General features: G+C 42.4%; 1 protein-coding gene across 1 annotated transcript in view; it reads right to left on the reverse strand.

Annotated features, from left to right (window-relative positions):
- Positions 1-13,666, reverse strand: part of UVRAG (UV radiation resistance associated) — a gene marked incomplete in the record, with an annotated part of 561,854 nt that overhangs the window by 462,108 nt on the left and 86,080 nt on the right. Inside the window, 1 exon segment of the mRNA XM_053708703.1 lies at positions 1,680-1,714. Within this exon segment, the coding sequence (XP_053564678.1) occupies positions 1,680-1,714 (35 nt within the window).

Genomic DNA, 13,666 nt, shown 5'->3' on the forward strand with positions numbered 1-13,666 from the left:
CTTTAAACCCCTTTACAGTCCCTGGTATCTGCTTTGCTGAGACCCAACCAAACCCAAAGGGGAATACGATACCAAATGCCGCCTTCAGAAGTCCTTTATAAGTATCAGAGCTCCTCTCACATGCGACTGCATGCCATGCCTCTCAAAAACAAGTGCGCAACACCGGCGCGAAAATGAGACTCTGCCTATGCTTTGGGAAAGCCCCTAAAGAATAAGGTGTCTAAAACAGTGCCTGCCGATATTATTATATCAAAATACCCAGATAAAATGATTCCTCAAGGCTAAATATGTGTTAATAATCAATCGATTTAGCCCAGAAAAAGTCTACAGTTTAAATAAGCCCTTGTGAAGCCCTTATTTACAATCGTAATAAACATGGCTTACCGGATCCCATAGGGAAAATGACAGCTTCCAGCATTACATCGTCTTGTTAGAATGTGTCATACCTCAAGCAGCAAGGGACTGCAAACTGTTCCCCCAACTGAAGTTAATTGCTCTCAACAGTCCTGTGTGGAACAGCCATGGATTTTAGTTACGGTTGCTAAAATCATTTTCCTCATACAAACAGAATTCTTCATCTCTTTTCTGTTTCTGAGTAAATAGTACGTACCAGCACTATTTGAAAATAACAAACTCTTGATTGAATAATGAAAAACTACAGTTAAACACTAAAAAACTCTAAGCCATCTCCGTGGAGATGTTGCCTGTACAACGGCAAAGAGAATGACTAGGGTAGGCGGAGCCTAGGAGGGATCATGTGACCAGCTTTGCTGGGCTCTTTGCCATTTCCTGTTGGGGAAGAGAATATCCCACAAGTAAGGATGACGCCGTGGACCGGACACACCTATGTTGGAGAAACATTTTCTTATTGCACCTATAGTAATGGGTGGTGGTTGTTTTTTTTTTATTAGTTTAAAAAGGGACAGTAAATTAAAACGTAATTAAAACGTGTGCCACTGACAAACTCTCAGCCTGTACTTTTACATTTTACAATCAATATTTACTTATGAATGTACAATGAAATGCCCCAAAAAAAAGGAAATATAAATTTTCTATTTGGTCAAATTCCACCCAAAACCACTGTCATCATGTTAACAAAATCTCAATTGTTTGGTTTTAACAGAAACAGTAAGAAACTATAAATAGGGGCAGATCTGTGCCAGGATTAGGCTTGTAAAGTGCTGTGCTCTTTTCCGTTTTCTAGATAACCAGCAATTTTCAGACTTAAATTATAGCAAAAGGGGTCAAAATAAATAATATTATATTGCAAAGGTGTTTTAAAGGGATATGAAACACAATTTTGTTTCATGATTCAGACAGAGCATGCAATCTTAAACCATGTTCTAATTTACTTCTATTATCATTTTCTTTGTTCTCTTGGTATCTTTTGTTAAAAAAGCAGGGTTGTATGCTTAGGAGCCGGCCCATTTGTGGAGCACTATATGGCAGCAGTTTTGCAAGAATGTTATCCATTTGCAAGAGCACTAGATGGGCAGCATTTCCTTCCATATGCCTACCTAGGTATCTCTTCCAACATAGAATATCATGTAACAGCATTAATAGAATTTAAAATAACTTTTTTACATTGTATGCTCTGTCTGTTTCATATCATCTTATATTACAATCATTTTCTGTCCCTTTAAGACAAATACAGTGATGGAGGAAAGGGAAGAACTTACCAGAGAGTCCCTAACCATTTCACTTTTGTAAAACTCTGCAAAAGAAAACAAAATAAATTAGAACGGTTTACCCTGCCTGATAGTGTTACACCCATCAGTAGCTTCTGTAAAGAGAGGTGGGTGGGTAATTTAGCGAGAACCTACCTCCCTGACCCCACTTACTCTGTTTATGTTCTAGAAATTAGAGATAGTACAATAGTTTTTTGACTTTACAAAAGTCTGTGCAACCACAGTTAAAAACATAAATAATGCTTACCTGATCATTTCATTTTCTTCCGTGGGAAAGAGTCCACAGCCGCATTCATTACTTTTGGGAAATAAGAACCTGGCCACCAGGAGGAGGCAAAGACCCCCCAGCCAAAGGCTTAAAAACTCCTCCCACTTCCCTCATCCCCCAGTCATTCTGTCGAAGAAAAAAGGAACAGTAGAAGAAATATCAGGGTGAAAAGGTGCCAGAAGAATACAACTAAGACGCCCCACATAAAAAAAACGGGTGGGGGGCTGTGGACTCTTTCCCACGGAAGTAGAGCTGCAACAACTAATCGGCATAATCGATTATGAAAATAGTTGTCAACGAATCTCATAATCGATTAGTTGGTTTGCAATTAGTTGGTTTGTGCACAGCACCAGCTGCTTTACTCCAATGAGATCCTGCACATGGTATTGTGTTTTATGGTTATGCCCTTAGCCTAAAGGACGTATACTTTTCACTTTTTCAGAACACTAAGTTTTTTTTTTAAGTTTAAAACTACTCAGTGTCTTATGTTCAATCCAGAAATAAAATAGGAGTCATAATTTGGATTGTTTATATAAAATCGGGTGATTTGGGACTATGCTTTGTATGATATTGTGCCGAGCTTGTTATTTACACCTAACCCTAGATTGATGGCATTTGTTATATGAATTGATGTCACTATTACCTATTTACACAATTTTAGTGGATCGCTTGCTATTGCTAATTATATGTACTCTATAGATAAATGTGTAAGGCTGTTTACTGTTAGTCTTTTTTTTTTTTTTTTTTTTATATTTTTAATTAATTGGAATATGTACCAAATTCAACCTCTGTAAGTATATATCTGTTATATAGCTGGTTATTTACCATTGCATATACAGTAGATATTCAAGATATTTTAATGTCAGAATAAAGTCCAGGCTTACTTTGGCCTCTTGCATTGGTGGAGAGTTAAAAAAGATAAATACCCCACCTTGGTGAAATTGGCAAAACCCTACTTACCTGAGTGCCTCTTCTCTGCTGCAGGCAAAATAGCTGCAAAAGAGAGTCAGCCTCAGCCAGGAGCATGTGGACATTTTTACATTTCAATGCAAAGTTTCTGAAAGAGTGACTAACAGAATGTTATAAACAGTGATAGTCTACCTCTTACTACTACTACCTCTTTTCAAAAAGTATGTGGTTTTTGTTTTGCTGCTTAAAAATTGGACCAACAGTTGTGTTAATGTAAAGTTGTAAAGTTTTAGTCTAAAGTTTATATTTATAACACTCAGTATGTGGATTTTATTTTAAATATATAAAAAAAAATGTAAAAAAAAAAATTATCCGATTAGTCTATTAATCGAAAAAATAATAGTCCGATTAATCGATTATGAAAAACAGAATTTATGCTTACCTGATAAATTACTTTCTCCAACGGTGTGTCCGGTCCACGGCGTCATCCATTACTTGTGGGATATTCTCCTCCCCTACAGGGAAAGGCAAGGAGAGCACACAGCAAGAGCTGTCCATATAGCTCCCCCTCTGGCTCCGCCCCCCAGTCATTCGACCGACGGTTAGGAGAAAAAGGAGAAACTATAGGGTGCCGTGGTGACTGTAGTGTATAAAGAAAAAGAAACATTTTTCAAACCGGATTAAAAAACCAGGGCGGGCCGTGGACCGGACACACCGTTGGAGAAAGTAATTTATCAGGTAAGCATAAATTCTGTTTTCTCCAACATTGGTGTGTCCGGTCCACGGCGTCATCCATTACTTGTGGGAACCAATACCAAAGCTTTAGGACACGGATGAAGGGAGGGAGCAAATCAGGTTACCTAAACAGAAGGCACCACGGCTTGCAAAACCTTTCTCCCAAAAACAGCCTCCGAAGAAGCAGAAATATCAAATTTGTAAAATTTGGCAAAAGTGTGCAGAGAAGACCAAGTCGCTGCCTTACATATCTGATTAACAAAAGCCTCGTTCTTGAAGGCCCATGTGGAAGCCACAGCCCTAGTGGAGTGAGCTGTGATTCGTTCAGGAGGCTGCCGTCCGGCAGTCTCATAAGCCAATCGGATAATGCTTTTCAGCCAGAAAGAAAGAGAGGTAGCAATAGCTTTTTGTCCTCTCCTCTTACCAGAGTAAACAACAAACAAGGATGAGGTTTGTCTAAAATTCTTTGTTGCTTCTAAATAGAACTTTAAAGCACAGACTACATCTAAATTGTGTAACAAACGTTCCTTCTTTGAAACTGGATTCGGGCACAGAGAAGGAACAACTATTTCCTGGTTAATATTCTTGTTGGAAACAACTTTTGGAAGAAAACCAGGCTTGGTACACAAAATAACCTTATCTGAATGGAACACCAGATAGGGTGGATCACACTGCAAAGCAGATAATTCAGAAACTCTTCTAGCAGAAGAAATAGCAACCAAAAACAGAACTTTCCAAGATAGCAACTTGATATCTATGGAATGTAAGGGTTCAAACGGAACCCCCTGAAGAACTGAAAGAACTAAATTTAGACTCCAAGGAGGAGTCAAGGGTCTGTAAACAGGTTTGATTCTGACCAAAGCCTGTACAAAAGCTTGTACCTCTGGCACAGCTGCCAGTCGTTTGTATAACAAGACAGATAAAGCAGAAATCTGTCCTTTTAGAGAACTCACTGACAATCCCTTATCCCAACCTTCTTGGAGAAAGGAGAGGATCTTAGGAATTTTAATCTTACTCCAGGAGAATCCCTTGGATTCACACCAACAGATATATATTTTCCATATTTTATGGTAAATCTTTCTAGACACAGGTTTTCTGGCTTGGACCAGAGTATCTATAACTGAATCTGAAAACCCACGCTTGGATAAAATCAAACATTCAATTTCCAAGCAGTCAGCTGCAGAGAAATTAGATTTGCATGTTCGAATGGACCTTGTACTAGAAGATCCTGTCTCAAAGGTAGCTTCCATGGTGGAGCCGATGACATATTCACCAGGTCTGCATACCAAGTCCTGCGCGGCCACGCAGGAGCTATCAGAATCACCGAGGCCTTCTCCTGTTTGATCCTGGCTACAAGCATGGGAAGGAGAGGGAACGGTGGAAACGCATAAGCTAGGTTGAACGACCAAGCGCCACTAATGCATCCACTAGAGTGGCCTTGGGATCCCTGGATCTGTACCCGTAGCAAGGAACCTTGAAGTTCTGATGAGACGCCATCAGATCCATGTCTGGAATGCCCCATAATTGAGTCAACTGGACAAACACCTCCGGGTGGAGTTCCCACTCCCCCGGATAGAAAATCTGACGACTCAGATAATCCGCCTCCCAGTTGTCTACTCCTGGGATGTGGATTGCAGATAGGTGGCAGGAGTGATCCTCCGCCCATTTGATGATCTTGGATACCTCTCTCATCGCCAAGGAACTCCTTGTTCCTCCCTGATGGTTGATGTAAGCTACAGTCGTCATGTTATCTGACTAGAATCTTATGTATCCGGCCTTCGCTAGATGAGGCCAAGCCCGGAGAGCATTGAATATCGCTCTCAGTTACAGGATGTTGATCGGGAAAAGAGACTCTTCCCGAGACCATAAATCCTGAGTTTTCAGGGAATCCCAGCCTGATAGACTGGCGTCGGTCGTGACAATGACCCACTTTGGTCTGCAGAAACTCATTCCCTGAGACAGGTGATCCTGTCTACTGGAGCATGCACAGTTGTAATGGTCTTAGATGAATTCGAGCAAAAGGAACTATGTCCATTGCTGCAACCATCAACCCTACTACTTCCATGCACTGAGCTATGGAAGGCTGCAGAATAGAGAGAAGAACTTGACAAGCGTTTAGAAGCTTTGACTTTCTGACTTCTGTCAGGAAGATCTGCATTTCAAAAGAATCTATTATTGGGGGCGGAGCCAGCTATCAACGGAGCTAGTCGCATGTCTCAGGAGCTCCTGCCATATGCTATAATTATAAAGTTTATATCATCTATACTAGTCATTTATAACTATCTTAGAGATCCATATTACAAGCTATCTTGTGGCTATTATTGGAAGCACTTTGCTACGCTAAACATCTTGTTTTCTCTCACCTCCTGCTCTCTACCTTCTGAGGAGACACAGAGTATATGAAAACATGGCCGCGCTCCTTTCACTCCAGCTAAAAAAGACTTGCTGGACCAGCACAATGAAGCTCTATTGGAGGCAGTGGCTGTGGCTTTCAGACCTCTCATTGTTCATACTACTGCCCCGGCTGTTTTAACTACTTGTACAAATACAAGCACGGCAGCTACATGTAGCCCGAGGCGGGCGCCATCTTTAACCCTAACTCCTGGACATTTCTTATCGCATTACAGTAAGGGAGAGATCACCGGTGGAGAACTAGGTATGCAGAGTGCGAACTTCTCCGGCCCTACCGCTATAATAGCTACCAGACCTGAAGAACAGACAAGTGGAGCGGCAAGTCACCTACTTCTGATGACGGCCCCGGCTGAGTCCGGGGAGCGGCAGCAGGTGGGGGAGAAAGAGGAGATTGATGTGCTGAGTCCCGCTGTGAGGCGGCCGATCGCTGTGGGAACAGCAGTCAAGACCTATAAGAAGAAGGAGGTCACTCAATCCGTGCAGAGTCTGGATGCCTTTGAGAAAAAGCCGGCATTTATAAGGATGCAGGGGAAAGCAGCTATACCACGCGGCTCCACTTTGCCTGAAGACGGGGTCACTACTTTGAGCTTGCAAGAGATGTGCCTGTATGTCGGTATGGATAACTTTCATGAATGGGCCTCACTTTATTTTGCCCTCTTACATTTTTTATTATCACTACAAGATGACTTGCTTGGGGACACTAGGCACTGCAGATCCTTTTTGCCATCGGCACGAAAAAACTTAAAATTCGGCATTGGCTGAAATCTCTGTGAACACTTATTTTAGGGTAAGCTTGAGACAAACAAGGTATTGGCTAAGCTACCCATAATGAACGATCTCTAATTAGCTGATTATGTGCCAAGACATAAGGTTAGCTTGTTATACTCATGTTAAATGTTAGCAACACTCTCTTTTGCTTCAAATTTGTTTACCAGCAATGTGCTACTCTTGTTCCACGATGTTAACGCTTGTTTCTGTATTTTTAGTGTTTAGGTGAATGGGACAGTTAACTTATTGTTTAGTATACTTCTGTGTCTCATAAGAGTGCATGATTATATTTAAGCCTATTATGATTTCTTAATGTATGTGCTTAGGATTTATTCTAACTCTAAAATATGCTTTCTGTGCTTACAAGATAATGAGAGAGGTGCCTATATTGAAAATACAGTAGCTGCTCTACAATATTTACCACTCCAGATCAAGGGGTTTAGATCCCACTATTATACAGGTCTGACTTCAGTTACTTCAACAGTGTATTGCACCATGCGGGAGCTTTCTTGTGCTCTTAACTTTTTCCTCATTAAGTTGTTTCTTTAGAGTACCTTCATAAACTATACCTCCAGTTGTATGTTCTATCCGTAGTGCCCAAACCAATATCAGCAGATGCTTATCTGACTACAAAGTGCACCTGTTGCCGGGTATAGGGCCCGTGCCTGACTGACAGGTTGCACTGTTATTAGTATAGCTGCTTGGTGTTCTTTATGATTATTAATGCTATTATCTCATACTGCTAGCTCTGTATATTTTTGACGGGGGCTTTCCCGTTAACGGAAACAGCTTATCATAAATGTACCTCTATCACTACTTTTGGTATAGTGGAGGTGTGTTATGGAGACTGCAACTATAAGATGAAGCCCACTTATTACAATCATTGGGTTAGATATGACTACCAATGCTACTGTTTACTTAAACATTTGTAGAAAGAAATGCTCTTGTTAAGTTTTCATTATGACCTCCGTTTCCCCTCCTCCCCTCCCTTTTCCTCCCCCCCCCCCCCGGGGCTGATTGGACTGCATTTGAACACTTCTTAGCGGTTTCCTTCACAGTAAAATTCTAGTTGATGATACTTATATTACTAAATATTAAATAGAACTAATTTCATGTCCCCAAGTTTACAGCCAATCCACTAACTATAATATTTAGATCTAATATTGGAAATAAGTAGAAAGATTGCATTCACATATTGGATATATTGGTTGGTGTCAATTCATTTAGTTACCCACAATATATTATATTTTGCCCCTCCCTCCCTTTCCCCTTTTCCCCATAAGATACACTCTGGCACAAGTGAGCGTGACCAGAGTGTTTTGCGCAGTTTATCTCGTAAAATACTGCAAATACCCCTATATCCGATTGTCAAATATTTTCTCTATGCATGTTCAGAGTTTGTGTACCGATGTATGGAATGTTTGGTTTGTTGATGGATATTAATACCTGCATATTTTTCAATAATTTGGTTTGTACATCTGATACATCAGCGCTTTTATGTCCTACTTTATGTTGTCTAAAAAATTTATATTTTATGGTGTCCTAAAATTGAAAAAGTGAGGTCAAGCTTCTTTTTCATTTGGTTAGATTCCTCTGTGATGAAACAGAAACGACTTTGTGTTTAAAAATGTGCATATTGTGTTTTTCTTCTTTTTCATCTGTATTCATGCATACTGTATTTTGATGTCTCACAGTGGTGTTATTTTATGTCTTTTACCTCAATAAAAAAATTATTAAAAAAAAAAAAAAAAAGAATCTATTATTGTTCCCAAAAAGGGAACTCTTGTCGACGGAGACAGGGAACTCTTTTCTACGTTCACCTTCCACCCGTGAGATCTGAGAAAGGCTAGAACAATGTCTGTATGAGCCTTTGCCTTGGAAAGAGACGACGCTTGAATTAGAATGTCGTCCAGATAAGGTGCCACTGCAATGCCCCTTGGTCTTAGAACCGCTAGAAGGGACCCGAGCACCTTTGTGAAAATTCTGGGAGCAGTGGCTAGTCCGAATGGGAGAGCCACAAACTGATAATGTTTGTCCAGAAAGGCGAACCTTAGGAACTGATGATGATCTTTGTGGATAGGAATATGTAGATACGCATCCTTTAAATCCACGGTAGTCATATATTGACCCTCCTGGATTGTAGGTAAAATTGTTCGAATGGTTTCCATTTTGAACGATGGAACTCTGAGAAATTTGTTTAGAATTTTTAAATCCAGAATTGGTCTGAAAGTTCCCTCTTTTTTGGGAACTACAAACAGATTTGAGTAAAAACCCCTGACCTTGTTCCACAGTTGGAACTGGGTGTATCACTCCCATCTTTAACAGGTCTTCTACACAATGTAAGAATGCCTGTCTACTTATTTGGTTTGAAGATAAGTGAGAAATGTGGAACCTTCCCCTTGGGGGTAGTTCCTTGTCTCTTTCTGTTTCAGAGTAAATAGTACATACCAGCACTATTTTAAAATAAACTCTTGATAGAAGAAAAAACTACAACTAACACCACAAACTCCTCACCATCCCCGTGGAGATGCTACTTGTTCAGAGCGGCAAGGAGAATGACTGGGGGGCGGAGCCAGAGGGGGAGCTATATGGACAGCTCTTGCTGTGTGCTCTCCTTGCCTTTCCCTGTAGGGGAGGAGAATATCCCACAAGTAATGGATGACGCCGTGGACCGGACACACCAATGTTGGAGAAATAATCGTTAGTTGCAGCCCTACACGGAAGAAAATGAAATTATCAGGTAAGCATAATTTATGAGTTTTTTCCTAATGGGAAAGAGTCCACAGCCGCATTAATTACTTTTGGAAAAACCATACCCAAGCTAAAGAGGACACAATGCCAAAACGGGAGGGTCCAATAGGCGGCCCATTCTGAGAGCACCAAGCCTGAAACCACTACCCAACAAAAACCCCACTTCGTCCGAAGCCGAGAAAACTTTAAAAAGGACAGGCCCCAAGGACACTGACCAGCAGATAGTCCAGAAGCCTAGCTAGAGACCGCAAAATCGGACACAATTGAGCCAACAGTCCTCCAGGAGACACCTTCGCCCAACAGTCGGCCCCTCACTAAAGAGGGGAACACCAGCCTAACACTCCCCAAAGTATAGGGCAAGGAAGAACCGAAGGGAAAACGAAAGGTCACCACAAAATCCATAAAAGGAAAACCCCCAATAGCGAGCCCAGCTCACAAAGATCCAAATGGATCCCGACAGATAAGGGGAGACTACGCCCAGACCAAGCAGAAATCAGAGGTTTAGGACCGGGCCTCTCAACATTGTGCAAAGCACCGAAACACAACTGAAGACGGAGTCCTCACATCGTCAAAACTGAGAATACTAAAGTAATCAGACAAAAACGAACGTGTAACAGACCCGGACGAAAAACCCTGAGTCAAGAACACACAGCCATCATCAGGATGGCACAGAAGAATACTTGCTGAGAAGTAAAAAGCGGAGCCCTGTGTGTAAGCCGCCAGACCTACACACAAGGCTTCAAAAGGGGAAGCACATAACCTCAACAAGGCCAACTGCACCCCCAAGAGAGAGAGGTTACACCCAGAACTCGAAGGTGTATGGTAACCCTGTGCTTCTGCTTGCAAGCCCAGGGAGCTAGCTACTATGCCCACCTAGATCCTGAAGATGACAACGCATCTCAGAACCCATTCCAAACCGGGACAGCCCAAGCATCGGCAGGTCTGAAACAGAAGAACCCCAACACACCAGCTCAAAAACTAGCGGAAGAATAGCCACAGCCATCCCAACAGAGCACGGTGGCCAACCCAACTCCTTGGAAACAGACGACAAGGCTGTAGACACAAAGGAATTTAACAAAAGGCCCACCATAGTCTCGACACAGAGCCAGCAAGACTACAGATGGAACGTAACAACCCAGAGAAAAAAAAACCCTCTCTAAAAGGTTAACTCTTAGTTCCAACCTCCTGAATCCAAGAGAATCCCCAAAAAAACAGAATTTATGTTTACCTGATAAATTACTTTCTCCAACGGTGTGTCCGGTCCACGGCGTCATCCTTACTTGTGGGATATTCTCTTCCCCAACAGGAAATGGCAAAGAGCCCAGCAAAGCTGGTCACATGATCCCTCCTAGGCTCCGCCTTCCCCAGTCATTCGACCGACGTAAAGGAGGAATATTTGCATAGGAGAAATCATATGATACCGTGGTGACTGTAGTTAAAGAAAATAAATTATCAGACCTGATTAAAAAACCAGGGCGGGCCGTGGACCGGACACACCGTTGGAGAAAGTAATTTATCAGGTAAACATAAATTCTGTTTTCTCCAACATAGGTGTGTCCGGTCCACGGCGTCATCCTTACTTGTGGGAACCAATACCAAAGCTTTAGGACACGGATGATGGGAGGGAGCAAATCAGGTCACCTAGATGGAAGGCACCACGGCTTGCAAAACCTTTCTCCCAAAAATAGCCTCAGAAGAAGCAAAAGTATCAAATTTGTAAAATTTAGTAAAAGTGTGCAGTGAAGACCAAGTCGCTGCCTTACATATCTGATCAACAGAAGCCTCGTTCTTGAAGGCCCATGTGGAAGCCACGGCCCTAGTGGAATGAGCTGTGATTCTTTCAGGAGGCTGCCGTCCGGCAGTCTCGTAAGCCAATCTGATGATGCTTTTAAGCCAAAAAGAGAGAGAGGTAGAAGTTGCTTTTTGACCTCTCCTTTTACCAGAATAAACAACAAACAAGGAAGATGTGTGTCTGAAATCCTTTGTAGCATCTAAATAGAATTTTAGAGCACGAACCACATCCAAATTGTGCAACAAACGTTCCTTCTTTGAAACTGGATTCGGACACAAAGAAGGCACGACTATCTCCTGGTTAATGTTTTTGTTAGAAACAACTTTCGGAAGAAAACCAGGTTTAGTACGCAAAACCACCTTATCTGCATGGAACACCAGATAAGGAGGAGAACACTGCAGAGCAGATAACTCTGAAACTCTTCTAGCAGAAGAAATTGCAACCAAAAACAAAACTTTCCAAGATAATAACTTAATATCTACGGAATGTAAGGGTTCAAACGGAACCCCCTGAAGAACTGAAAGAACTAAATTGAGACTCCAAGGAGGAGTCAAAGGCTTGTAAACAGGCTTGATTCTAACCAGAGCCTGAACAAAAGCTTGAACATCTGGCACAGCCGCCAGCTTTTTGTGAAGTAAAACAGATAAAGCAGAAATCTGTCCCTTCAAAGAACTTGCAGATAATCCTTTCTCCAAACCTTCTTGAAGAAAGGATAGAATCTTAGGCATTTTTATCTTGTTCCATGGGAATCCTTTAGATTCACACCAACAGATATATTTTTTCCATATTTTATGGTAGATTTTTCTAGTTACAGGCTTTCTGGCCTGAACAAGAGTATCAATGACAGAATCTGAGAACCCTCGCTTTGATAAAATCAAGCGTTCAATCTCCAAGCAGTCAGTTGGAGTGAGGCCAGATTCGGATGTTCGAACGGACCTTGAACAAGAAGGTCCTGTCTCAAAGGTAGCTTCCATGGTGGAGGCGATGACATTCACCAGGTCTGCATACCAAGTCCTGCGTGGCCACGCAGGAGCTATCAAGATCACCGATGCCCTCTCCTGATTGATCCTGGCTACCAGCCTGGGGATGAGAGGAAACGGTGGGAATACATAAGCTAGGTTGAAGGTCCAAGGTGCTACTAGTGCATCTACTAGAGTCGCCTTGGGATCCCTGGATCTGGACCCGTAGCAAGGAACCTTGAAGTTCTGACGAGAGGCCATCAGATCCATGTCTGGAATGCCCCACAATTGAGTAATTTGGGCAAAGATTTCCGGATGGAGTTCCCACTCCCCCGGATGAAATGTCTGACGACTCAGAAAATCCGCTTCCCAATTTTCCACTCCTGGGATGTGGATTGCAGACAAGTGGCAGGAGTGAGTCTCCGCCCATTGAATGATTTTGGTCACTTCTTCCATCGCCAGGGAACTCCTTGTTCCCCCTTGATGGTTGATATACGCAACAGTCGTCATGTTGTCTGATTGAAACCGTAAGAATTTGGCCTTTGCTAGCTGAGGCCAAGCCTTGAGAGCATGGAATATCGCTCTCAGTTCCAGAATATTTATCGGGAGAAGAGATTCTTCCCGAGACCAAAGACCCTGAGCTTTCAGGAGTTCCCAGACCGCGCCCCAGCCCACCAGACTGGCGTCGGTCGTGACAATGACCCACTCTGGTCTGCGGAAGCTCATCCCCTGTGACAGGTTGTCCAGGGTCAGCCACCAACGGAGTGAATCTCTGGTCCTCTGATCTACTTGTATCGTCGGAGACAAGTCTGTATAATCCCCATTCCACTGACTGAGCATGCACAGTTGTAAAGGTCTCAGATGAATTCGCGCAAAAGGAACTATGTCCATTGCCGCGACCATCAAACCTATTACTTCCATGCACTGCGCTATGGAAGGAAGAGGAACAGAATGAAGTACTTGACAAGAGCTTAGAAGTTTTGATTTTCTGGCCTCTGTCAGAAAAATCCTCATTTCTAAGGAGTCTATTATTGTTCCCAAGAAGGGAACTCTTGTTGACGGAGATAGAGAACTTTTTTCTACGTTCACTTTCCACCCGTGAGATCTGAGAAAGGCCAGGACAATGTCCGTATGAGCCTTTGCTTGTGGTAGGGACGACGCTTGAATCAGTATGTCGTCCAAGTAAGGTACTACTGCAATGCCCCTTGGTCGTAGCAGCGCTAGAAGGGACCCTAGTACCTTTGTGAAAATTCTTGGAGCAGTGGCTAATCCGAATGGAAGTGCCACAAACTGGTAATGCTTGTCCAGAAAGGCGAACCTTAGGAACCGATGATGTTCCTTGTGGATAGGAATATGTAGATACGCATCCTTTAAATCCACCGTG

The sequence above is a fragment of the Bombina bombina genome, chromosome 3 (genome assembly GCF_027579735.1).
Source record: "Bombina bombina isolate aBomBom1 chromosome 3, aBomBom1.pri, whole genome shotgun sequence".
Classification (NCBI taxonomy): domain Eukaryota; kingdom Metazoa; phylum Chordata; class Amphibia; order Anura; family Bombinatoridae; genus Bombina; species Bombina bombina.